Source organism: Manacus candei, unplaced genomic scaffold (assembly GCF_025592945.1).
Source record: "Manacus candei isolate 608988 ecotype Guabito, Panama unplaced genomic scaffold, ASM2559294v1 h1tg000037l, whole genome shotgun sequence".
Taxonomy (NCBI): domain Eukaryota; kingdom Metazoa; phylum Chordata; class Aves; order Passeriformes; family Pipridae; genus Manacus; species Manacus candei.
In genome coordinates this window covers 17821551-17849078 of record NW_026138085.1, presented here as the reverse complement: position 1 = coordinate 17849078, position 27528 = coordinate 17821551, and the positions used below count along the sequence as shown (strand labels likewise).

The 27528-nt window shown below is 41.6% G+C and overlaps 1 protein-coding gene across 6 annotated transcripts in view; it reads left to right on the top strand.

The window, feature by feature from the left end:
* Window positions 1-27528, top strand: part of GABRB2 (gamma-aminobutyric acid type A receptor subunit beta2) — a 149319-nt gene that overhangs the window by 66223 nt on the left and 55568 nt on the right. For all 6 annotated transcript variants that reach the window (XM_051794118.1, XM_051794114.1, XM_051794116.1 and 3 more), the window contains one exon: window positions 4510-4730. In XM_051794118.1, coding sequence (XP_051650078.1) covers window positions 4510-4730 — 221 coding nt within the window. The remainder of the gene's footprint in view (window positions 1-4509; window positions 4731-27528) is intronic.

Genomic DNA, 27528 nt, shown 5'->3' with positions numbered 1-27528 from the left:
GTGTGTCCAGTGTTAACAGAGTGGAGCTTTTACATTCTTCTTGAGAGGACTGAGAATTAGGAATTGAACCTGTTGTAGTGTTTGGTTTTAAACAAAATGAGGATTGAAAGGATTGTGAATCAGCACTCAGGGAAAGACACTGCTTTTGAAATAAATACACTGAAGGTCCTTTAGCTTGAAGTACTTTGTTTTGTATTGTTTTATAGACCACTGACAGTGAAACACCCTGTGTGCTTTCCTTGTAGGAACGGCACATGTCACTGATAACTGCATTTGAGGCTGGGCAGGAAGAGAATTAACATTTGCTCCTTTCTTCTCAAGTATATACTAACTTTTATAGTATTAAAATACATTTTGCAGTGTAGATGTATGCTCTTAATATTTTACGAAATGGCACTTCTAAATATGTCAGCAACAAACACCTTCTTAAATGTACATATTAAATAAATATAGTGTTCAGGCAAAACCTTCAGCTTTGAGCGTCTTCAGAAGGAAATTATTCCACTTTAAAATTGCTGTACTTGGAAATGTAGTAAAATACTTTTACAAGTTGGGAATAACCAGGAGACTTAAACCAAACCACAAATGAGTCCTCCATTCATTACTGATAAGCAAAGATAAATAGCTTCTTCAACTCCATGCTGTTATATATTGTATTTATAAAATACAAAATGTATATTATATACTTTGTATATCATATATTCCTCCTGCTGATTTTTTAGGCCCAAGCTGATTGTTGGTTTGTTTTTTTTTTGCTTAAGAAAACTTATTTGAGAGCATTAGTGCAATGTGAGTCTAAATAAGAATGCCAGTGTTCAGATTTGATGCTTTTCTGCACAGTATCTTCCCTTAGGTCATTGAAATCGATGGTCATTCACTGATGCCTTGGCTGTCTGCAACAATTCTGTTTATCTAAATTTAAGTTTAAATATCTCAGCTTGTTTGCATTTCCAGCAGCTAAAAGTGTTTGCAGGCAACCACCACACAGTTAACACTCAGGATAGAACTTACTCCTAAATATGGTGATACTAATGAAACTGTTGGATACTTTTCTATTCATATGGGAAATTATGCATTAGATTAACTTGGTCTCATATTTGCTGCCCTTCTGTTTGTTGTGTGAAGTAAAGAAAATGAAAACTGGGCAGAGGAATTTTACCTGTTGAGGAGAGATCTTTTCTTGGATCAGGATAGAATAGGAGTAATGATCCATTTTCTGCTGCCTAAAATTTGCTCTGGACAGAATAAAAAAAAGTTTATTAAATTTAAATCTAGGTGAACAATGGAGTAATAATGAAAGAGATAAAATTGATATTATTTGTGTATTTACAGAAAATATAGTGTTTGCTGATTTAAATTCTAGGTTTGCTTTCAGCTTTGTCAATATTAATACAATTGTGACAGCATTTCAAGCCTCATGTGGCCAGGGCATCTGAGGGACCTCTTTATTTCTGTGGGTACAATGTGTCTCTGCTGTACTGGAAACAGGCTGTACCTTTGCAGTTCATGTGTGCAATGGTGTGCACAGAGACATCATCAGGAGGTTTGGGGTTGTATTCCTTTCAGCTCATTGGAATTACTTCCTTGTGTTAGGCTTTGAAGATGAATTCGCTCCTGTTTCATCTTCAGACTTACACTAAGTTTCTAACAATCCCATCCTGTGAATTCAATAGGATGCTAAAGCCTTAACAAATTAAAATCATCCTTCTATTCCTCTGCTTCTTTTGTGGTTGTGAGGGTTTTATAAAAATTTAGTTAAGGTGTTCTGTTTTGACCATCAGAAACTCCAGTCACATCTGAAAACTAGGGCCAACAGATGACAGATAATTTTTAGTTGGAACACCAGCTCTTTCTGGAACACAGTGTGTTTGATTTTGAACTCCAGCCTGGTGACTTGGCTTTCCTTTGAGCTATGCCAGTGCTCCAGATTTACACTTTTATGTAATTCCTTTCTATGCACTGAACCATGCATGTTTAGTTTGCTTCCTCCTCTTCTCTTCCTTTTACTGAGGTGTAAAGAGGGAAGCATGTTCTATATATATGCTATATATTAATACATGTGGGTTATTCCTTAGCATAGGAATAAAGTACAGCATTCCAAGCATAACAGGGGAACAATTGCTACAGCTCATCTACTTTATGTCGTGACATATTAGCATAATAAAGACTAATATGTTTTCTTAGTGCCAGTATATTACTGAAGCTTTTCTGATATCTGGATAGGAATCAAATCCTGCAGAACAGTGATGAAGCAGAACAGCAAAACCCTTCGGATGTAGGTGGAATGTTCTTGCAAGCAGAATCTCATCCTGATCCTGGGGAGATGGGAAGGGGAAGAGATTTCAGATTGTTAAAACTGACCAGATTATAGAATAGTTACCAGGTGAATGCATTTGGTAGTACAACAGTTGGGAAGAGTTATTTGGTGTTTAGCTCCTGGTGACAGCCCAGCTTTGTCCCCGTCTGTGCCCCTGGCAGGAGGAGCAGGGGCTGTGCCCGGGGGGTACAGGCTCCATCAGCACATGGAGGGGACTGCCCTCTAACCATCACAGGCAGGAGAACTGGAGGGGCAGCATTGCCACCCATGCCTTGTGTTGATAAGGAAAAAAATGCCATAACTATCCCAGCAGAACATGGATTTCTCCCTGCTGCAGTGAAAACTGAAGAGGTATTTTGAAGGCCGTGTACATGGGCTCTTCTGGGGAAAGATGCTTCAAAAACTAAGTGTTTCCACCACTGAAATGCACATTTCTATAAACCCCCCAGTTTATACTGATCCATCTGAGTGCACAGTGTTGTGCAGAACAGGGAGGTCAGTTAGTTTCCAGGTGCTGTGTCACTGCTCAGAGAGCTCTGCTGGAACACCAGAGTCCTCCCAGGCCTCCCTCGTGCACGTGTTCAAGGGTGGACTGTGTGCATTTTAAAGTGAATAATTACAGCAACGTCATTTATGCATTAAAAGTTAAATTAGTAAAGAAAGGAAAAATAGTTCTCTGGGTACTCAGACATTGGTATGAAAGTTATTTCTGATTTTGATGTTCTTTTTCAAGAAGTTAAGGAGGATGAATCCCACCTCTCTTCAGTAGTAGAAGAAAGTCAGTGTGTCTGTCCAAGGCAGGGACACCTCCCACTACCCCAGGCTGCTCCAAGCCCCATCCAACCTGGCCTTGGGCACTTCCAGGAGAGGGGCAGCCACAGCTCCTCTGGGCAACCTGTGCCAGGGCCTCACAGCCAGGAATTCCTTCTCAGTATTCCATCCATCCCTGCCCTCTGGCAGTGGGAAGCCATTCCCTGTGTCCTGTCCCTCCATCCCTTGTCCCCAGTCCCTCTCCAGCTCTCCTGGAGCCCCTTTAGGCCCTGGAAGGGGCTCTCAGCTCTCCCTGGACCCCTCTCTTCTCCCCCCAGCTCTCCCCAGAGCAGAGGGGCTCCAGCCCTCTCTCTGATCATCCTCATGACCTCCTCTGGACTCGCTCCAGCAGCTCCACGGCCTGATGTTGGGGATCCCAGCTCTGGATGCAGAACTCCAGGTGGGGTATCAGGAGGATGGAGCAGAGAGGAAGAATTCCCCCCTGGATTTGCTGGCCACACTTTGGTGTGGGACACAGTTGGCTTTCTGGGCCGTGAGTGCACTTTGCTGGGTCATGGTGAGCTTCTCATCCCCCAACATCCCCAAGTCTTTTCCTCAGGGCTGCTCTTGATATACTTTGTGCATTATTTGTGGAGTTTTTTTAATATAGCTAATATATAATGAATATTCTGCCTCTGTATAAGAGTTTCTACAAAGATGACAAGCTTTGTAAGTATATTGATCTTTAAAACACCAAAAGGTCAAAGCAGCTGGGACACAGTGTCCAGCAGTGGCCTGCAGCAACACCATGCCAGTCTTATGATACTGTGAATATTCACCAACACACTAATTGTGCTCTCAGAATTCTTCAGCCAAGTAAGCAGAGTTACTTCATCTGTAAAATTGAGTGGAAGACTGAGAGTCATTAGCACAGGAACCTCAGAGGCTTCCCTTGGTTTCAGTGCCCAGGGGAAAGTTAACAGACTTTGAAGAGCTTTTAATTTAGAGAAGTGTTTGGGTGGTAACTGCAACTTCAGGGACAGAAGGTCTGCTCAAAGCTCCTGAATACAGAGAGCTTGAGGTGAAATTTGGATCTGTGAATGTTCCTGTTTCCTAGAACTTCCAGGCTTGTAAAGTGCTGCAGAGATTTGCAGACTGTTAAATTCTACATTTTTTTCCATTTTATTTTTAAATATTGAAGTGAGACTTCCAAGTCATTCATAAAACGTGAATGCCTCATCGTCTGTGTTCTCCTTGCTGTTATTAAGTATGTACAAGATGTTCAGTATTGTAGAAATAAATAAATCTACTTATGGAAATTGTGAACAGAAGTGTTTGCCTTTAAGAACAGTTCCAGTGAGTACATGTGTGTTTGTATTGTCAGGTTTGCATATGTGTGCCATCTGTTTCAATGCCATTTTTGTTTGTTTTTGTAATCCCAGGACTATACCTTGACAATGTACTTTCAGCAAGCGTGGAGGGATAAGAGGCTGTCCTACAATGTGATCCCTCTGAACCTGACTCTGGACAACAGAGTAGCTGACCAGCTGTGGGTGCCAGACACCTATTTCCTCAATGACAAGAAGTCCTTTGTCCATGGGGTCACTGTGAAGAACAGAATGATTCGTTTGCATCCAGATGGAACAGTCCTTTATGGACTCAGGTCAGTGTGAACCATTTCTAACTCTTCTGGCTCTTAATTTAAAACCATGATTAAAAGCCTAAAAATAAACCCCACTCCTTGCCTTTCTTAATGCTATTCTTTTTATTGCTGTATTCTGTATAACTGATGATATTCCAGGAAAAAAAAATTAAATTAAGTATTCTAAGGACAGATAAATTTTTCTTTTTTTTTTTTCAGTACAATTATGGAGATAAAATGCCATTTTTAGTACAGTTCAGACACTTGTATTAAGAACAGATAAGACTGTAAATATAATTTGAAATACTAATTCAGGATTAAAAGCCTGGTTTGGAATTGCTTCCTCAAAGGAATTGAAATAGAAAATACAAAATGAGGATTAGAGGAAAAAATGGAAAATGTATATGCTAGATGAATTGGTAGTTTAACTGATATATTTTATAAGTATTTTTGTTTAAATATTGTATTGGTTTGTATGAACCAGCTTTCTGATTTTCCCTAAGAGGTGTGACTTGAAATGTTCTTCTTGTTGTGTGTGCCTGTTTGGAGAGTGGGGACTGGAGAAAGCAGCAAGAGCTTCACTCTTGAGGAGGTCTGAAAACGGGCAGATGTCTGGTTAGCAATGTTTGTGGGAAAAACAATTACCCAGACAGTGATTTAAAAATCTTGCTGCCAGAGGTGACTGAGAACCTGGCTGGGGAGGTGACAAAACAGGGGGCAGCCATTGTTTGGGTTAACAATGGCAAATGCAGAGCTGCTGCTTGGATTTGCCATTTGTGTGTGGTTCCTGTGGGAGCAGGAGGCTTTGGCACTATGGCTTGGAGCAAGTCTGGAGCTGGTTGTTGTTCAGTGGAGCCTTGAAGCAGAGTTGTATTTAAAGTGAAATGTAAACCACCTTCGTACCACACATCTGTGTTACTGCAGTGAGAGCAAGAATAACAATGGATTCAGCCTAACTTTCAATTTAAGACTCTGAAATCATAATCTTTATTTTTCAGAATAAATTAGATATAGATGAAACATTTCCTCCTTTTCATTAAACATAAATAGCAAATCAGTTTTAATATCTTTTATGAGATGTGATAAAGTGAAATGGTGTCTATTTTTTAGTTAAAGCTGTTTAATGTAATTAGAGGAAACATTATTACTGCTTGGATCCTTTATTGCCCAGGGTTATTTTCTTCAATACTTTCAATCACAATATGGTATCCAAAATGGTTTTATAGTAATTCCATGTGTTTGGTTGGTTTGGGTTTTTTTCTGTTGTAGAACTTTTGCACAGCCCAAAGTTAAAGATCTTTAGACAATTTTTTTTTCCTATCAGGAAATAATTTTCTAGTCCTCTGGTATATCTAGCAATGTCATGTTTGGGATTATTCCTGTAAGACTCTGCTGGGTACATCTCAAGTGTGATCTTTGCCCTGAGAGGGATGGGAACTCTGCCATTGTTCCTTTGCTGTGCTGAAATGAGCTGTGCTCTGAGGCAGGACGAGCATCCCCTGGGCCCCCCTGCCCATCCCCAGGATCAGGGATGCATGGCTCCTGCCCTCCTGGAGCTGCAGAGCAAGAGGGAACGACCCCTCTTGTTTCTTAGACAGTCAGAGTGTTGTGGTGCAGACTGTGGCACGTGGACAGACACCTCAGAGATGAGGACATGGCAAGGAAACCCCTTCTTTTGTGTCCTAATCATTAATGATCCATGGATGATCCACAGTCATCCTTTTGTGATGGAATGTAGAGGATCCCTTCTCTTCCTCCTCCTCAGCGGAGTAGGTGAGAGAGGCTTTCTGGCTGAAATATCTTTGAAACCCTGGGCTGGATGGGGCAGATGCACTGGTGCTACCACGACAGGATGGTGTGAGGGATCATACTCTGCCTTTGCCTTCACTGGACCATGTAGCAATCAGTGATCTGAGTCTAATAGTGAGGTTTCCATTTTATAGCATTACATAGCTTTTTCTATCCATTTTATCTAAATCCAATTGAGAGTTAATGTCATTTCAAGTGTCCACAGTACTGATATATTTAATGCCTGCTTAGTAATAATTTCCACATATCTTAAAAATGCCTGCTTAATTGTGTTTTCCACATATCAGCTAGAGAATCCCAGCCATTATTATTGTTCTGAAAATCACTGCTACTCTTGCTTTGTTATTTACCTTTACTTACACTTGCAGTCACATATTCTTACTTTGAGATGTGTTCTACTAAAGTGAGGTTCCTTTAAGTATCAGTCTTAGATTTTTTACCTCCCTGTGCCTCTGTTGATAACCAAGTGTGTCCATATATCACATGCACACACACACATGTGTGTTACTGTGAATTTGGCTGCATTTACCCTGATTGCTGTGACCAAATGCATTGAACTGCAGGGGATCTTATTCATATAAATGTAACCAACCCATTCTTTTATGTCCCTATAGTTTAATCTCTATTTCATACACAAGCAGTGATCCCTGAACATTGTTCTTTTTGGTTTTGTGAGCCCATACATGGTATTCATGTCACATCTGATCAGATCTGACATTGTGAAGGTAAATTCCTTCACAGGAAGGACCAGGAGGCACTTTGGGAAGCACCTGGATTGTGCTGTCACTGAAAGAGGGGAGGGAAGAGAGCAGTGGCTGATAATGGCTGTGGCCATCTCTGTGGTTGGCATGTTGTCCTCACAGCTACCCTGGGCATGCTGCAGGCACTGGGGAAAGGCAGAGCTGAATTCTTGACCATTTTTTTACAGAGAACATGACAGACTGGCTACTTCTAGGTTAAGAAGGATTTTTGTTTCTGAGGGATATCTGCCAGCTATCTGTGCTTTGGGAAAATGTTTTCTTTCATGTTATTTTCATATTCCATCTGGCAAGAAAATTCTTTGCTGCCAAGATCAGGACATTCAATAGATGATGTACTTAAATCACCTAAATGGTAGAAAATTGTAAACATATAGTCTTAAATGAAGAGTCATTACAGGGAAAATTGCTATGTTGGTAGTTAAGATGACTTGCAAGAGGATATTAGTGATCTGACAACATATATAAAACAGTAAATTTAGAGATTTGAATGTAGGATAACATTTTACAGTAGGGTGAGCAAAGCTTGAATAAGATATGCAGTCAGAACTCAAGAAAAAACGTGGTTTTAATTAAATGTCTGTATGTTAAAATATCTGGTTTATATAATACACTGAGCAGAGATAGGTGCTACAGTAGAGAAGTTTTGTTATTTTTAAGATTTATTTATATATATATATGTAAAAAATTTCCTCTGACTTTTGACATCAAATCTGTTCTAAAACGCAGATGGAAAGTTCAGGTCTTTTCTGCTTTATTCTGTATAGTTCTGGGGAAGAATCTCTTTTCTGATTTCTGCATCCTCTGAAAGTACTGGAAGTTTTCTGAGGTTTTTCCAGGGATGGAATACAAGGTTTGAGAAGGGTGACGAGCAAGAGCCTCCTGTTTGCTGGGTTTCAGACTGGCTGGAGAAGTGGCTGCAGCCAAAGCTGTTCAGGTGGCTCTGCAGCATCAGCAGTGCTGGCTCTGCCTCTCCCCCACTGGTCCTGTCCCTCCCCAGAGCCCTGTGCTGGGGGATCAGCTGACACTGCCATGCCCAGGGGCACTGGATGCTGCTGTATCTCTTCAGTGGCATGGGTTTATGCTTTTTGTAACTGGTGTTTGTGGGTGTTTTTCACTGAAAAATAGAATATATACAGAACTTGTGCTGAGGGGCCACCTCCTGGGCGGGGGTGACGTTCCCATCCTTTCAGCCAGCAGGAAAACCAAAGGAAGTGGAACAGAGCAGTTCTGTCAGAAAGGAAAGATTTGTCCCATTTGAAAGCCCAACAGTTTTACTTGCCAAGATCCATTTAATACGTTGCCAACTCTAAGTTTCCAAGCCAGCCAGCAATAATTCCTACTTGACTGATGGAACACAGTACTCTCCCATAAATGAGAGAATTATGTGTATGATGGGCTTGCTTTTCTTCTCTCTGTTTCCTGCTACCAGCATTGAGTCACATGGATCCAAAATAGTCCTGGATGCTTGGATTTTGTGTTGTCTCATCTGTGCCTTCTGCTGTCTGCTCACTCAGTTTCAGCTGCTTAGAAATTTTCACTGTTGCAAGTAAAATAGATTCGCCCACACTTTGTTCTATTAAAATAGCCTTGGGCATTTTTGTTGTATTAATAGACTCGTCAAGCAGTTTAACTTCTCATATTCAGCTTATTAGCTACAAAATCTGATGGACAGTTTGAAAAGGAATTGCCTTTCCAAATGTCTTTAGTTCTCAGGCCATGCTCTGGGACAGGTGAATTGCTCACACCATCTAGCCTTCAGTAAATCATCTGATCTTTATTTTTGCTACTTTTTGCTTTTTTATCTTATTTTCTTTTTTTTTCTTTTCCTCCTGATAGGTCTTATTTTTTAATTAAATTCTTCAGGATAATTTGGAGGTAAACTTCCATTGCCCAGTTTTAAATCCTTTGTGCTGGCTGGAACCCTGGCAGTGTTCAAAGCCAGGCTGGAGCAACCTGGTCTGGTGGGAGGTGTCCCTGCCCATGGCAGGGGGGATTTGGGAGCAGATGATATTTAAGGTCCATTCCAATGCCTAAACATTCTGTGATTCTGTGAATTAAAGTTATGTCTTTGGACTGCCTATAATACTTGAGATATCCATGTTATTACAAAATTTCCTCTGCAAGGAAGCGAGAGATCTCTCCTACCTTTTTGCTACAAAATTATATTTCCAGAAGCTGGACAGAAGTTGTTTAAAGGCTTTTAATGCTATTCATGCCAAGCAAAAAATTTTCTCAAGATCTTTTTAAGTGGGGATTTCAGAAAGGATACAAAGGCCCTGGCCTTCTTTTCTGAGGGGAGGATATAACTTTGGGTGCTCTGTTCTTGACCCTGCTCCTGTCAGGGGATGGGTGTTCAGCACATGGATGTTTCTCTTGGCTTTGCAGCCTCCACTCCAGCTGGGGCTTGTGTAGCCTCAGGGCAGAAAAGGCAATAAACCCTCCAGTGAGGTGCCCTGTAGCACAGAAAGCAGAGGTAGCATCTCAAAGTAGTGTTGCCATTTGTTAAAATAAATAAATAAATAAATATTATGCATATTTTTATGAGGGTGGAGAAAGTGTCAGCAGCTTTCCGTTGCCCCAGTTAAATATACAATTTTTTTTAATGTTGGATATCACTTCTTGCCTCTCTTTTTACCTCCTGTGAACATATAAAACTGAATTTCTTAAATGACAATAAGGCACATACAGGCATTGCAAAGAGGAAGTAAAAAGTAATTTGTTTAAGACTTGTTTGAACATGAGAATCTCAGCCTGTGAACAAGTGTTTCTGTTGTGTTAACTGAGTAATTTTTGTATGCCAGTGCTCACATTTAGAGATGCAATTCTGACTTTGCCAACACTTGCCCAAGGTAATTCACAGTCAGACATGCTGTTGTTTCCTTTGGCACAAGAAATGAGGTGAACTGGGTTTCTGTGTCCAGGTTTTCAAGGTTGTTAGCATACATACACGTGTAAGAACCCTTAAATCTTGTGTGCACACATTCAAAGCAGGAACTTTTTCAAAACTTGTAGAAATAAATGCCAATTTAGTAAAACTTGATTTCAAATAGAAGTCATGTAACTGTTGTGAACACTTGAAAAAATGGAATACACTACAATTCTGTAGGATTTTGAGTACAAAGCATCATCTGCCTTAACAAGAAAGCATTACCAGCCCAGTGTCATCCTTTGGAAATCCTGGGGCAGGACGAGTGAGAGCAGCTCTTGTCCTGTGAGTCAGCACAGATCCAGGCTCGGGAGGGGAACTGGGAGCCCCCAGTGGTGCTGAAATGAATCAGTTGTTGTTTTAAACAAACCAGGGGTCAGCTCCAGCCCAAGGGGTGGGCCAGAGTCTGCTTTTCTTTCTCATACAGATAGTTGTGTTGAAGGTCCCAAGGAATAAAGCACAGAATTAGAACTGTTCTTTCTAACAGTGAATAAACTGAAGACCTGGACATGAAACGAGTCCTGCAGCTTCCCTGCTCGGTTCTTGCATTTGTTAAACTGCAAAGCTAAAACGTGCCTTCTCACAGGGGTGTTGTGAAGATTAATTAATTAGTTTGTAAAGTGCTTTGATCCCATAAAACACTCCATAAGTGCCAGGCATTATTATGAAGAATTATAAAATGCCAGCCCAACGTGCACCTTGGGAAGGCTGGTTTGGAGATACAAATGTGCTGCATCCTCCACAGGATCACATTGTTCACTCCTCCCACCCAGCAGCCCATTCACAAAACGAGCCAATTTTAGGAAAGATGCAATTTTTGGAATAAAAAGGAGATCACCGGCTGTCATAAATATCTTTTTCAATTAAGGGCTTATAGATTAAATATGCATTTTGCTGTAGGATTTGGAATGGCATCATTTCACCATCCAGCCTCAGCAGCAGGGAAGGTATTTGTAGTTTGAATATCTCCACTATCTGGAAGAAAACAATATCTTTATATTTCAGTTCCTTTAACAGATTTTAAGTATGGGATAAGTATTCAGAAAGGTCTTTTGCTTTTATTTTTTATGAAGTGGCTGTAAAATCATTAGTTTGTGAATAATTAATTCAATTAAGCGTAATAAGAAAAAAGCTTTAAGTCAAGGAATCTTTTCCATTAAAAGCCCTATTATCCAAGATTATTACATTACATTGAAGTGAAAAAAAATCTTGAGTTTTATTGCCTAACAGGCAGACTGTGGCATTTGCTCTATATTAGCAAGAAAAACTCTATCAGCTGTAGAACCATGTAATAGTTTAATTTCTCTGAGGGCACTGCATATTCCAAAAACAAATAGAGGTCATCAAACATTTAATCTTAAATTAAAATTTAATAATTTATATAATTTAGAATTACAGCAATCTGTCATTTTCCTGCTGTAATGTTTTTAATCATATCACATTTGAGCTGGTAGTTGGTGATGCTGAGAATGGAAATTTTCACATTGAAAAGTCTCAGGATGCTCTGCCCAAGGCTTAGCTGATGGCATGGATGGTAAATGTATGTATACACACATGAGCTTAAATACATGCTGTGTATTTGATATATAAATACAGCATATTTGCATATTTGTATACATTCTACTTGCACGTATTTTTTGGCTAAAACTGGTAAAATCTGAGATGGAGGCCATAAGTAGGGGCAGGGGGCCTTGCATGTGTAAGAAAACTTAAGTTATGACACTGTCTTTATAAGTAAAAATACCTCTTGTGAGTCACACAACACAATTTCTGATTGTTCTTGTGATTGTACAAAGGAAGCTTTTCTTTGACATATTTAATGTAAGACATTGTAGAATACTGTTTATTAAATGAAGGGGTCTTTTTTTGTCCTTACCAAGTGTTATATCTGAAGGTGCAAGTATTGGGGCTTATTTTTCATTCCAGTTAAATACCTTATTTTGGTGACAACCCCCCCCCCCCCCGCCAAAACATTTCCTTTATGTTTTAATGCACCTTCTGGGAAGAGAACAGCTGATTTGTTCTCCCACTGTTTTATCATACTTGTTATTGAACTTTACAAAATAGTAAAATGGTTTCTGAGAAATAAGAATTGCCGAAACTCCTGAAGTCTAGAGGGGTTTTATATATATTTGTTTTCCTCATCTCCTTGGATCTATTTTTTAATTCTCTGAAAATAGAAGTTTCCCATGGTCCTCAATGTGCAAATCAACTGAGGAGAGCTTTCCTGGAACAGTGTTCAGTCCTGCTTAGGAGAAAAGAAGCTAGAATAAGATATAAGAAACTCTGCAGCTTTGTGGTTCCAGGTGTTCTCCAGACTCTGGGAATGTGTGTGAGTCACCACAGGAGAGCACTCCGAGCTGTGCTTGTCCCTGATCTTTAGGCTGGAATGCAGCCACTGGCCCTGGCCCTTCATCAGAGGCTTTTCTGTCCCCCAAATCCCCTGTAGAAGGTGGCAGTGGTTCTTTTTCTGCTGCATTTTTGTTTCTGAATATTCATCCCTAGAACACTCCCTGCTTCTGCTGGCCTAGAACCATCGAAATGGAGAACAGAGAGAACAGAAAAGGTTTGGAAAACCCTTCTTTTCAATCCACTTGAATGTGCCATCTGTAGGAGCAGATGGGAGAGGTGTCTCAGGGCCAGGAGGAGCCCGAGAGAGCAACCCCCAGGCAGGAGCTCGTGTCAGGCCAGAGGGGACCCAGCAGTGCCCCCCTGGGTGACCCCCAGGCTGTTCCCCAGCAGTGGCTGTTCCAGAGCAGGAGGTGTCTCAGGGGGTGTCACCAACACAACCCAGCTCCCCCTGGGTGGGCTCTGTGCACTCGATTGTTTCTGAGCAGCTGCCAGAAAAGAACAAATCTTGGGGGCCCTGAATTGTTCTCATGTCTGAACTGTAAATCCACAGTCAGCATTTCCCAAGGAGGGTTTGCCACAGTGCCTTCTCCTCCTCAGCTTCTGAATGGAGAAGTCATTATGTTTTCTCCATCTTGCATCATTCTTGAGAAGAGTTTTTAAAAAAACATTTCAGTAATCACAGATATCAAATACTCCTGACATCTTTCAGCCATTACAGTTTCTGTGGCTCCTGCAGCTGTGCCAGTCACCCCACTGTGTGTCCACAGCAATTCCATCCCAGTTTTCCTGCTGCCTAATGGCTCCTAGCTCCTCCTGTTTGTTGCCCAAACAAACACTTATAGCTTATAGGCATGTTTGCATTTACTGACAGGGGTCTCTCTCTCAGGCCTATTAAAACTCTGACAGTTTGAAATATTTGTTCCAAAAATTTATCTTGAAAAGTGAAAGGCACAGAAAAGCATATGACCTTTTTATGGGGAAAAAAAAAATCTCTTTTTCCCAAAGCCCTTTTCAGGATTGTAAAGCCATTGGGGATTATAAAGCTAACATTTGTTTCCACTTAGAAAATGTAGTGATAGACCTTAACAATCACTGCAAGGCTAAGGTGGCTTTGCTGTAGGTGCTGCATGTCAGCTTTTTTCCTATTTAAAGTGGTAATAGAAAATTTACTCAGTATATATTGAACAATGTTATGGTGCATTCTCTTCAGTGTCAGAATGGAGAGAAGCAAGGAATGTGTGGCTGTTGGGGAAACTCTTGGAAACCTCAGGTTCACTGGCATTAACTAAAACTGATGCAGTATGATTAGGACCAAGTGGTTTAGCACTTATTTTGCAGGCTTCCCTCATGGATCATAACTTTTCTAACCCACTTCAGTGTGTTATTTCTGTCCATCCCAAACCTATTCCCATTTGGAAATATCTGGATAAACATCAGAAATGTTGGAGCTAGAAGGAAAAAGTTCTTTATTACAATGTTGACAACCACAAATTCTGTCCCTTTTTTTTTTCTTGTTATTTGCAATTGTGACTTCATTGTTGTGCCAGTTTTTACAGCAGTTGTTACTGGTAGAAATGCTAGCAAAAATTAACTAACAGTAGATCTTTGTAAGAAGTGAGTTTTAGAATAATAGCCATGTACCTTAAGAAGGCAGTGTAGCTGATACTGCACAGGAACACAGTTCAGAATGCTTCTGCTTGTGTGGGAAAGTGAGAAAACATGAATTTACTGTGATCATAAAGCTTGCTACAATCTGCCTCATAGATATTTTTACCAAAATATTCCAAATTTCAGGCAATGAAAACTGTGGAAATCCCCTGAACTGCAGGGTGTTTGTATGTGGTCAGCTGAGGAGGGAAATTATTTTTAGCCCTTGCTGATAAGCTCTATCCTTTCAGGGAGATATCATCACCTGTATTTTCATCTTATCAGTCCTCTCTAGAAGATGCTCCTGTCTGCTCCACTTGGTTCTCTTTGTACAAAGCAGAGATGGCCATCAGAGCATGAGATGGAAAACAAGACAAAGGCAAGGAGGCAAATACTGAATATTCATCCCCCCCTTCTATTTTTAATTATACACATTAAGAGCTTATTTCACAGTTCTGTCCCAGACTACCTTTTATTCTTGGCAAGCAGCTGAGAGTCCAGCTCTGTGCATCCTTCAGCCTTGGGCTGTGGCTGTTCTGCACGGGGGTCTCAAAGCACACCCAATATTCCATTGTGGTTATCCTGAAGTGCCTTTGGATGTTCTCTCATAGTGTCAGTGCTGCTGCAGAAATGGCAAGTAGGACAGAGAGGAGATGACTTTTGTTGCTGTTGGATTTTTAAAGAGGTGATAGAGTAGCCATGAGTGATTTTCCTACAACTGTGCTATGCCTTCCAGAAATACCTTCGTGAGCTGCAATATTTATCTGCAAAAGAATTGTGTAAGGACGCTGCTGTGTTAAAGGAACATCCACCCCTTTTCCCAACCAAATGGAATAGTTTATTGCCTTTTGAAGGAAGAGATACTGAAGATACAGTCAAGATTAATTACTTTTTCATAGCGTTTTGTCTTCAGCTTCTGAGGCAAGGTGGTTTTATGTCATAGAGAAGACACAGTATAATTTCAGGAAAAGTATTTGTACATTACTAAAACTGTAGGATGTGGATAAAACGTTGAAGGCTGGTATTCAGAAAGGTGTTCCTAATTTGCAGTTATATATCTTTTATACTACAAATACAAAATACTCAGCCTCGTTTTGAAGGGTCCGAGGTAATTTCCAGGTACATATAATGCAGGATTCAGAGTTAAGACATTTTTAAAGTGTTTCTTTAGCTTAAAAAAATCAGAAAAACAACTGAAAAATCTGAGGAGGCAAGTTCCAGTTGAGATGAAAATCCAGTTGTTTGAGAGTATGAAGATCTTTGTACCCAAGGATTGGGAGGAGCCCTTTCCCCTGCCCAGGTGGTTCTGTAGGAACCCCTTGATGCTGCAGGTGGGGTCCCACTGCAGTGAATCAGCAGCACCTGCAGTTCCCATCTCAGTCAGGCCTCCTTCCATCTCTTTTCTGCTCCTGCTTCGGTACAGACTCAAACTTACCTCATGGCACCCTTTCTTTTCTTATACTGAACACTTCACATTATTTCCAAAACCATCTGAAGTGTGACGTGTGAGGATGTCTCAGAGTCCAGTCCTGTGCTGGTACGGTTGGTGTTCTGATGGCTTTTTCTTTTTTGTTGTTTTATTTTGTTTTGGGGGGTTTTTTCTGCGTTAATTTTTTTTTTCCATGAGTACTGCAGGTATTTTTCATGTATTGAAGGATTGCCTCCTATTCCAGCTGTCTTATTCTGGTCACAGCTTGTCTGCTTCACCTCCTTTAATTTTCTTTAAGGGTTATCTTTCCATTTTATTTCAATACAGTCTATATCTGTGATTTATAGGATTACTGGGAAAATAGGCTGTGTCCTGGTTCTGGAAGTAGTGGTAAGATTGAACAAAGCACTGACGTTGTGAGCAGTGGGGACTCTGCCCCACAGAACTGAGGACAAGTAAAAGGGCATGGAGAGTAATATTGTTTAATGTCAAGAATGAAGGTAAATATTAAGTGTTACCTCTACTATTCATTATAGATCTTACAGAACCTTATTATGGATATTAGATCAATAGAATAGGCAGTTAGGAAATACATGACTAATAGATGCAGTACCTGAGCTGTATAGCTTCAGATAGGCAAGATAATTATGACTGAATCTTATGAAAGAAAGAAAACATTGATAAAGCAGGTTTTTCACATAGATAACTTTTTTTTTTAAAGTTGTTTGTCACTGCAATAGGTAGCAAAAAAGGCTGTTGTTTGGATCTGTATATTGGGTTTTGTCCTATGTTAGGTATGTTACTTGTGGCCAAGCTGATAATCCCAGAGGGTTTGCTGGGAATAGCTCTGAATACCACTCCTGTAATCCTGGATGTGGCAATGGGGGGGGGGGGAATGTGGCAAATTTAGTATTGTGCCCATGGCACAGTCCAAAGGGTATTTCTAGAAATAAAGTATTCTTATACTTTGAGACTTTTAGAATTCCATTTTGGTTAAGAGAAATGGAATTGGTTGTGAGGGTTCGTTCATGTTCATTAGTTTTGACAGGGATGAGCAAGTGAAAAATTTTATTCCTTGCAGTTATTTGTTGTTCAACAGCTCCTACCAGCCCTGGAAAATAAAATGTTCTGAGTGCTTTTTAAAAGAGCCTGATAGTTCTGGCCTAGTGTGACAAATAATCTATTGTCTTCCATTCTGAAAGTGGGATATCAGTTAAGAGAACAGGGTTTCAGCTCTGCATCAGAGGATTTATCTACTAAAAAAGCTTTAGTGAGGACATTCTATACCCAGAAACATGGGAGAGTTTCCACTTGGGTAAACAAGTCCCTCTCAGTGTTGGCACACAGGGTCGATGGTAGCAAAAACATTCCCCTTCCCTATTGGAGCATAACTCTGTATTATTTTCAATATTAAGTAGTAATGAAAATACCCTCCCCCTGCTTCCTAACTGCTCCTTCCAATGCAGGGTTCTCATCCCAACCCAGTGGGCCCATTTTAGAGCATTGTTTTGGAGCCACTGTGACAGCTTCAGGAACTGGGGAATTTTACTTGGTTTGTCTGATGAAGATTAGGATCTTGGCTAATGACTACACAGTCATAAGTGATGATGCTTTTCCTCCTACTCCCTTGTTGCTTAGAGCATATATTAATGGTGCAGATGGCAGTGGCTGAGCTGTGTGATAGTTGGCTTTCCATCTCCTCCTCTCGTGACATTTACACCATGCAGAGAGGGTGTCTTGCCATCTCCTGAGTTATGGAGATCTGTGATTCATCACCTGCCTTTTAAATCCAGCACTGATTGCATCTTGTTGCTGAGGCAGAGCTTGGAGGGGCACTTTCTGCTTTTAAACACACCTGTGCCAAGCTTTGCCTGAAACCTTCAGGGAAATCCCAGCCAGGAGCACTGAGTGTTCATTCCTGCTGACAACATGTGGAACCTGCAGGGTTTGGTCTATTGAGCTTTTACTTGTTTAGGAAAGAACCTGTGTTGCAGGTACAGTCAAAGGAAGTTCACTGTTATTTTTGCAAACTGAGAGGATGGTTCTTTTCCTGTCAATGAGTTCTGCCCCTGGTGTCTCCTTATCAATGACATATATGTGGTTTCTGGCCATACAGGGATGAAAATCTCTCTATTTGAAGCTGCTTGCAAGGGGAGGGGGTGAGAGGGTAATGAGCCTTTGGGTTCCAGAGAAGTGATGCTGAGAGAGAGAGAGAGAGAGAGAGACTTTGAGGGCTGTTCTGGCACATGTCAAGGTCCATGAGATATAAACAGGGAGAAGTGTGAATGGAGAAGTGACCTAAAAAGATGTGGAAAGGACCTGAAGGGAACTTGGATTTCCTCCGTCCAGAGTTGGGCTGCCCCAGAACGTGGTTCTTGTTACCTAACACAGAAAATACAAAGGCTTTGCAGGATGTGGAGTTCGCCCTCTGAGTAAGGTGCTGGTATTCTGAATTTAGGAGTGTCTCTGCTATTCCAAGAAGAGAGAAGTTATTAATACCTTTTTGAAGTTCTGTTTGAATCAGTTGATTAGAAGGTGACTGAGGAAATGGAAAGCTGAGGCAGATCTGCTGCACCACAACCCTCCTTGCATGCTTTCAGTATCTAAATTTGAGATTCTGACTGTTGAAAATGCTGGCAAGTACAGCCATTTTGAGTGATCTGGTTATTACCTCATGTTTGTGTCTCTGGGAGATGTGGGTTACAGTAAAAGCAGACTCCACTTAACTCCAAAGAACAGCTTCTGTGGTGCAGTGCTGACACTCATATGATTTGTCTTCTCATTTGTCAGCTTGGAGGAGCATTGAGGAAAAACATTTAACCTTAACAAGAGGGTTATTAAACTGCTGACATTGTTTGCTAAATTTCTGGTCTATGGTTAGAAATGAGATTTGCCACCTATAAGAGAGATTTTGCAGAGGCACTGGCTCTAGCTTTAGGTTAAATCAACATATGTAACACATGACAGTAGTGATGAATTCTGGTCAGTGCTTGAAATATCTGAAAGTAAATTTTTATCTGAAATACTGAAATGTGACAATTAAAACACCCAAACAAACAAAAAACCCCCAAACAGATGGATATTTCTCCTTACGCAGCATTTAACGAGATACTTGAGAACACATATCGTGAGATGAGAATGCTGGACTGGCTCACTCAGAATTATCTTACCCATTCAAGACATGAGAGAGATCATTTTCATTAATTGTTCCATATTTCTCTGTTGGGAACCCTGCTTGCCCATGGCAGTGTGGCTGTCTCGTGACAGTGTCCTCTCCTCCTGGCCTCACGGTGCAGGCAGTGCTCACCTGCAGTGCCCATCCCTGCTCAGGCTTTCCTCTCCAGGAGTGAGCTTTAAGAAGCTCTTCCAGCATATTTCCCACAAGTACTGGGGCTCAGGAGGGAGCGAGGGTGATGTCACTGTGGGGTTGTTATCCCTGTACACTGAACACATTCAGAGGTGTTGTGCCAGCTGGTTCATGGGCACTGTGCTCAGCTCTCCCCCCTCTGGGTGCATGTGCCCACCGTGCTGGCGTTCCAGGGCTTTGGTGAAGGGCTCTGGCTGGATGGCCATTGCTCCATGCCTGGCTCAGGGTGGATGGGGATGTGCAGGAGAGGACACAGAGCCCCAAAGCCCTGCTGTGCCTGGAGCTGCTCCGTGCTGGGGCTGCTGTGCCGGGGCTGCTGTGCCAGTGCTGCTGTGCCAGTGCTGCTGTGCCAGTGCTGCTCCCACCGGCGGGGCCGTGCCAGGGTTTGTTTGCAGTCACCTCAGAGCTCCTGTGCATTTAATCAGGGAAATGCTTCCAGTGCCCTGCATTTGATTTAGTGAGTTTCAGCATGTGTTGTCTGATTGCTAATGTATGAAAGACCTTTAGGTAAAGCATAGGAGTAATTTTAGAGATTGGTTGGAAAAAAAGAAAGGAAAAATACACACTTTTTACAGCAAAATGATCACATTAAAAATTCCCTGAATTGAGGGAATGGGTCCAGGACAGGTCTGACATATCTGAGAGAAGCATTTAACTTCTCATCAGATGTACATTTGCTCTGTTGGGTAGGATTCACAGTTTTCAGCTGACTCTTCACCTGCCTCAAATGTGAACTACTCTTGTTTCTTGGAGAAGAGAAGGTTCATGGAAAACCAATGTAACATGGAAAGCAGTGGGGGACACATTTTCTAAATTAAATTGTAAAAATACACAGTACAAAGAAATCCTTCCTGTGTAGCTTATGTATTGATTGAACTTGCACTGCAGTGTGAAGTGTTACAGAATGCCAGGAGTGATACCCCCTGTCTGCATCAGTCTGGAAAGCAGAGACCTGATTAAACTCTGATTAGAATCAGTTGAACTCGGGTTCTCTTTGATACTCAGGTCGTACACTGTTTGCTAATGGTGTTGTGTAGAGAGTCAGCTCAGGCTCTTTGGCAGGTCAGATCCAGTATCTTCCCAATCTAATGGCTTTATTGATCCCCCATGCAAAGAGCTGACTGCACAAAGCCATGGATCGTACTGGCACTGGAATGGAGAAGGGACCTGGCTAAGGATACTGAAGCTTGGCTTAAGGGAATACAGATTCTATTTATTAAAAAGTATATTTTGCAGCAAAATATGGTGATTAGGATGAGGTTCCTCTTTTTTTTTTTTTTTTTTTTTTTTAATTCAGTGTATGCATTACAGTTCTGGCCACTGAGATCCAGTAACTGAGAAGTTTCAAAGGTTTTATTTCATGAACAGGAAAGGACTGACTGGATATCCCAAAGCAGCCCCTGTGCAGCTTTTCTGTTTAGATTTCCACCGTTCAGAGGGTTACAGCTCTGATCAAGCCTTCAGTGCCTCTTGCCAGTATGGTGCAACAGTATGCCAGAAATCTTTGGGGTGGTTTTCCTGTTTCTGTTTGGAACAAAGTTATGAACATTCTGAAATGAAGATGAGGAAGAGAAAGGTTGTAACTGAACATCTGAACTTGGGCACAGAAAGAGATTTCCCTTTGGAAATGGCTTTCAAGAAGAAAGCTGGAGTTCACTTGGATGCCTGGTAATTTTAGTCATTAGGTTTGACTCATTGTTGTGCTTCTCTCACTCATCCAGTGAACTCTTAGCTAAAGTCGAAGTGATCTGAAATGTTCTGGTTGATCTGAAATGATCTGATTTGGAAACGTTCAAGGAGAACATGGCTTCCCATTTTCAAAATAATATTGCTGCTGCTTTAATAATATATTAAAGCAATAAGTCTATTTGGTGTCTAAAATAGGTCAGATAAGAAATGGGAGGTATAAGCCCAACAAAATGAGAAGAGCACTGAGGCCAGGTGTGACACCTGGCATGTGATGGGAGGCAGGTCCAAGTAATTTATTTTTTCATTGTGAAAATAAAAAGGAATTCTACTGGCTCAGGTATCATGTCAGTAGAACTATTAGTCAGGGGAAAGAAAAGAGGGAGTATGATCAGAAATCATCTTATTTGCTCAGTGTAGGATTTGATGTCTAATCGCATTTATTACTTTTTTGTAGTCACATAATGGTAACTTTTTGCAATAAAAACTAAAACCTAAAACCACTTGAGATGTTAGATTTGTTGTTAACAGTTTTATTATTCATTGTATTGGTTACAGGAATTAATAGATCAAATAATATAAAGAAATTAGAGAAAAACATTGGTAAAAAATTAGATTCTTAGGAATGAAACTGTATAGATCAGTGCTAAGTATTCATTGGGGTATCATGACAATAATATTGTGGGCAGAGTTTGTTCTCTGTTAAATCTAAAAATTGACTTGGGTGATGCAGCAGTGATGTACAGTTGAGGAATGATAATAATAAAGATTTGTGTAAAATCAAAGCTAAGAGCCTAGGTGATATGTCATACTTCTCAGTCACTGAAACCCAATTCTTGCTGGCCTGTCTGGCCAGGATTGAGAATGGGATTTGGCCACAAAAAACAAAGGAAAACAGAGATACAGGGCTAAGCCCTCCAAGTCAGAACCAGCTTGTTTCGAGGACAGATGATTAAGGAACAAATATCATTTATGTTATTATGTAAATATGAGTGTGTGAACATATTTGTGAGGTATATGAACTCCAGATGCTTTGGATCTCTAGGATCATCTGTGGTATTTGTTTGTATTCTCTCCTTATTGACAGTTGGTATTACAATGATATTTGAAAGGATGCCAGTAGGGCAGAATTACACATTTGGATACGTCTCTTGCTGTGCCCGAAATATCGGAGTGAAGCTGAAATATTTATTTGCAAAGCAAGAGATATTGATCCTCTGACAATAGTCAGTGACATGGATATTTGGGTTATTGTAGGGACTGATCACAGCAGATTTAATCAGCTTGTTCAACAGTAGTACCAAAGGGGGCACTTTCTCTTTTTTTCTTGTGGCTCAGTGTTGAGCCTACAGGATGCAGGAGGGAAGAGGAGGGTGGGGACAGCAGAGATTTGAGCTACATCATTCTCTTTGTGAAGTGCTCGGTGACTGCCTGTGCTTCCAGCTCTTACTGGACATTTTTAAAAAACAAAATTATTTTCTACAGTTGTTTGATAGTGGCTCATCTCTCAGGTAGAGAATAAAGGAGGTACCAGAGGTCAGAAGCAGCATTTTGCCAGAGCACTGTGAGACCCTAAAGAGCACATTCCAGGGCAGAGGGAGCTGTGCTGCTGTGGGGGAGCTCAGGATTTGCCTCCACGTGACACAGGAAATCTGGGGCTCTTATTCTGGGGGATTGCTCAGCCTGTTTTCTCAGTCTGAATATCTGGTGAAGGACAGTTTGGTTTTAGATCTATTCAGGGAATAGGGAAAGGGTGAGTATCCTCTGACATGAGGAAAAACAGAACAAACCCTACTCTCAGTTCGTCCCAGATTTGCTCCTGGTGAGGTGCCCAGTGCAGTGCCCTCTGGAAGGGTCAGAGATGGGCACTGGGCACAGCCTGGCCAAAGGCAGGAGCTCCAGGGCACCAGTGTCAGCACACGGGGATGGAGCTGCTCATCTCCTGGAGGAGGATGTTCCCCTCCTCATCCTCCTCATGGTGAGGACACCCCGGGGTGTTTGTACCACCCACTTTGACATCTGCTGAAACCATTACTGAGGCATTCTGAGGAAGGTCAGGTTGTCTATGGACAGAAAGTAGAAGAAGAAATTAAGAGAAGCTGAGTAAATACTTCGTTCCCAGCCTGGTGAGGTTCTGTTAGAGAGAGTGAAGAGAAAAGAGGTTACATGTTTGTGAGCTTTTTTTTTCTTTTGCTAGAATTACAAAGGGTTTTAGTAGATGGTCTAATGGGAAAAAAGGCATAGAGAGTAAGTGGTCTAATTGAAATCCTGCACAGGGGCAGCCCAACTCTCCTTGCATGCCAGGCTGTGCAGATAAGTGTTGAATAAGAATTGAATTATTAAGCAATAACCTGTGTCTGTTATTGTACTGTGCTTTGCACAGGTTGCCTTCATGCTGTCTCCCCATTTGATTGCTTTTGAAGTGTGACTCTTACTTTAGGACAGGGAGAGTTCATTTTACTTTAGTCCCAGAGTTTTGCAAGGATTAGAATTTTATGGGTTACTGCTTTGCTGTAAAGGTTCTTGAAAGAAATGTAATAATTTCAGGTCTGTGCTAGAGGGTCTTTTACTGACTTTTTCCACCTTTTTGGATCTGAGAGTGATTCTGCTTACGAAGAATCCACTTAAATTTATTATTTCTATTGACATTTTCCTCTGGGAAATGAGCTGTCTGACTCACAAAAGCCAGAGAGGAAAGGGAGCTTTGGGCTCTAATCTTACTACTTCTGTAAGAATTACTAAATAAGCTGCAATCATAAAACTGAATGTGCCTTTTTTACTGAAGATTGTTTTGACTTCCACATTAATTTTTAGCTCAAGTAGAACTTCCTTTCTCCAGAGCAGTGAAAATACTTTGCACTCCGTTTCCCGGAATAGGCAGGTCACTGATGACATTCCGGGGGGGCATTTTCTGAGAGGGCAGGACTTGGCAGAAATCAAATGCACAGAAAGTGCAGGTGAGGCACATCCTGGAGCAGGGACTGCAGTCTCTGTGGGAGCTCTCTGGGGCTCCTCCCGGACTGAGGGAGGTGCAGGAGCTCAGGCTGTGTCAGCACCAACCCCCTGGAAGGGGCTCCCCAGGGACTGAGGGAGGTGCAGGAGCTCAGGCTGTGTCAGCACTGACCCCCTGGAAGGGGCTCCCCAGGGACTGAGGGAGGTGCAGGAGCTCAGGCTGTGTCAGCACTGACCCCCTGGAAGGGGCTCCCCAGGAACAGTGTCTGACTGTGCTGGGGTCGAGCACTGCAGGGTTTGGGGGGTCACTGCCCTCTGAGACCTGATGGAACATCAGACAGACCTGGGGGCAAAGGAGCCTGTCCTGCAGAGCCAGGGGTGCACTGTGGGCTGGGGGCTGCTGGAGCTGTGGCTCTGTTAAGGCTGTAAAAGTTCATCCTGTTTTACCTGGGATGATTTGCACTTCTGGGTTTCTGTGTTTTCGGAGGCAGTACCACCTGCACAGTCTGTGCACTGAAGCACTGTGTATTCTTTGGAGAAGAGATTCATTTTTTCCCCTGGCTTTTCACTTAATTAATTAAGCATTGTATCTTTATGATCCTGGAATAAAAACTGTTCATGTAGGGTATGTTTACAGTCCAGGTGCTCATTAGAACTCAGCACTGGTTATTTTTGGCACTGAGAATTGATTAAAAAGCCACCAAATTTATGTGTCTCCTTAGAAAGTTCTAGCTCTCTTCGATAGTTAGAAAGAGTCTGTATTTAATGTGATGTAATATCAGAACAACTGAATTAAAGATGTTTTCTATATATGATTTATTTTATGCAACATGATCTGGGTGGTAACATTATAAAATGTTAAGAGAAAGAAGGGGAAATAATTAACTTTTTATTTCAATACTGATATTATCTAAGTAAAGTAGACATGCAGTTTTCACAACTAGAATAAGAAATGTGTTTTGCAAAATGTTTGAAAATAAAACTTTTGCGTTTCCAGTGATGGTTAATAAAGCAAAAGGACTGTGAACTCTGTGTAAGTGGAGATGTACTAGGTCTTCATACCAAGGATGCTTGTTTCATACTACTCATCATGCTCATATGGTTCCATTTTCTGTAAGTCCTGCAGTGTTTTAGCGTTCTGCCTTTTATTTATTTCTATAGAAAGGGAGAAGTGAAGTGAGTGCTGAAAGACAAGGATACATTTCGCAGCAATAAAATATTAAAATTGTGAAGTGCTCCTCTGAGCTCTTCTGCCATGTTATGTGGGTGTTATTTTCCAGAGGAGAACATATTACTTCAGAGAAAGGTTTTGAATAAATTCAGTCTAAAGCAGAGTTTATTGTAGCAGAAGATTTTACTGCAGAGTGATGTGTGCTTTTTGCAGGGGTTTAAATTATGAACATGATGTTATGACTGAGTTTTAGACACAGGGACAGGATAGTAGGAAATGCTATCTCACTTAAAGAAAGGTACTTATATGGCAGTACAGCAGGAAATTGGGCACATTGCATGGAAATGTGCAGAAAATTGTGGTTCTTTTGAGTCAGAATTCTTTTCCCGTGAAATAATAGCCAAATTCTCCATTTTTCCATGACTCTTCCCTGTGGGGATGCACATGGCAAAACAGGCTGTCCAGCAGCAGGGAAATGCAGAGCTTCTTCCCCAGGAAGATCAGAGGCACGTGGGTTTTAGTTTCCTCTTCAAAATGTGCTGTGCTGCTTTTACCAGCAGTACCAACACCAGCACAGCTCACTGAGGCTGCAGTTCCTGGGGGACTCACTGGGGTTTAGCAGCTACTGGCTTTTCCTTTCTTGTGTTACAACTGGCAAATGCTTTAGCATTACATCCTTCACAGTCTTACCTTGTGCTCTGGCTGTACCTTCTGGCTTTAACAAATGCACTGAGGGCTTGCAGAGAGCCCCTGGCTGGTCAAGGATTGCACAGCACAGAGACAAGGGGAGATAGCTGCCTGTCATTAGATAGCGAGCTCCTGATGGAGTCAGGAAAATGAGCTCCTGGCACTTGGGTTGGAATACTCCAGAAATGTTGAGAAGTGGTGGTAGGAGAGAGCATGTTACAGATTCTGGGTAGCATGTGCATATCATTTCATCTCAAATAGAGACATCAGCCCCAATAAAACTGTTCTTCTTTTCCTGTAAAGCTACTTTGAGAAACTTTCTATGCTGTTTACAGTTGAAAGATTATAGTAGTCAATAGCTGAATGTTTAGACTTGATGTTGAACTTCTAGAAATGTCATTTTTTTTTTATCATTTGTTATCACTAACTCTCAAACTATGATCACACAAGGGAAGTTTTTCTGTGAATAAGCAGGAGGAGGAAAAATTCTGGGAACTCTCTAATTAGCAAGAAATCTATTTTAATTTAAAAGTAGATTTGTTGGTATGTCTAACAACCTTGACATGTGTCTAAATGCAGTATTGCCCAGGAGAGAGACTTATCACACTGAAGTTTTGTTCCCAGAATTTCCCTGTATTTGCAGCTGGTTCTGCTACTGTCGCAGATGGTTTCCAGCTGTCTGCAGAAGGACTTTTTCCAAGAAGCAGAGGTGAACAGTGGGTTGAGCTGCAGTACATGATTTCAGTGAATAATGCAGAGAGTTCTGACTCCCAGTCAGTGTGAGCAGAGGATTCTTATAAAGTCTTGATAAGGAGATCCAGTCTGTGGTTATCTTGGGAGCTCTTTGGGTTGCTCCTGGTGTTGCTCGTGGGGAGTCTCTGCCCTCAGGTACCCAAAGCTGAGGCAGAACCTCAGGCTGCTTTCAGCAGGATGTACCTGCAAATATTTAAAGAAAGAAAGAAAGAATCAGTCTGTTTATTTTCCTGGGCTTCAGCTCAGTCTCTGACTCCACAGGCCTCTGATCTGTCAGGGCTGGAGCAAAAGGAGTGTTGGAAGGTTCTCACAGTCCCTCAGGAAGAGCCCTCTGAAGTTGTCACCTTCTTGCTCAGCATTTCTGCAGTGTCTGTAATCCTGTAATTACAGGGCAGGGCTGCTGCCTTCCAGGGCACAGAGAAGTTTCTGTTCTGCTTATTCTCCACAACTGCAGAGCCTCTGCAGCTCCAAGAGGGAGTTGGATCCTGTCCATCTCTACATGTCATTGGCATTGCTCTCCTGTCCTCCAGTGCTGTTTTTTCTTCACTAGTGATGTCAGAACTGTTTAAGTTGCTATTTTGAATTTCAAATCCCACTTGAACTTGTCAGAAAATCAAAATGTGTAGGATTTTGAAAAACTGTCCCTCCATAGCACTAAAAAATAAGAACTACTAACACTTCTGGGATGAAAGAGTTCTCTGAAATTGTTTTGTGAGAACAAAGAATGTACAAGAAGTTTTTTAATCAGTTATTGAATATTCTAAATACTTACTATGAAAGACCAGTAACCCTCATGTGGGGGGACAGGATTTTGAGAAGGCAGCTGAGTCCCTCAGTCTCATGTCCACCTCACAAAGTCATGTAGACCTGACAAAGACACAGCTGCTGATCCTGTCACTTCTTGGCGTGTTTGCTATGGACACTTCATCCACTCCAGCTTGGGTCCCATTTTGGGGGGGTGTGCCCTCCTCATTTGGGAATTTCTGGTTGGAGCTAATTCATTTGGTCAGCCTTCAGCTCAGAGCCAGCCTGTAAATTGGGCTGTGCAGTGCTCTCCTTTCTGTCCTGCTCTGGCCAGGCTGTGCTGGGCTCACAGCAGAGCCTCGTGCCAGGGCCAGCTCTGTGCCCAGCCTGGCCTGACCCCACTGGCACAGCCCTGGTTCCAGGTGAGCAGCAGTGGGGTGTTCCAGCAGAGCCAGGCATGAGGTCAGTTGTGGAGAAGCACAGTTTGTGCTGTCAGTGAGGGGGATCAAGGGCAGACTGGAGCAGGACACGTTAA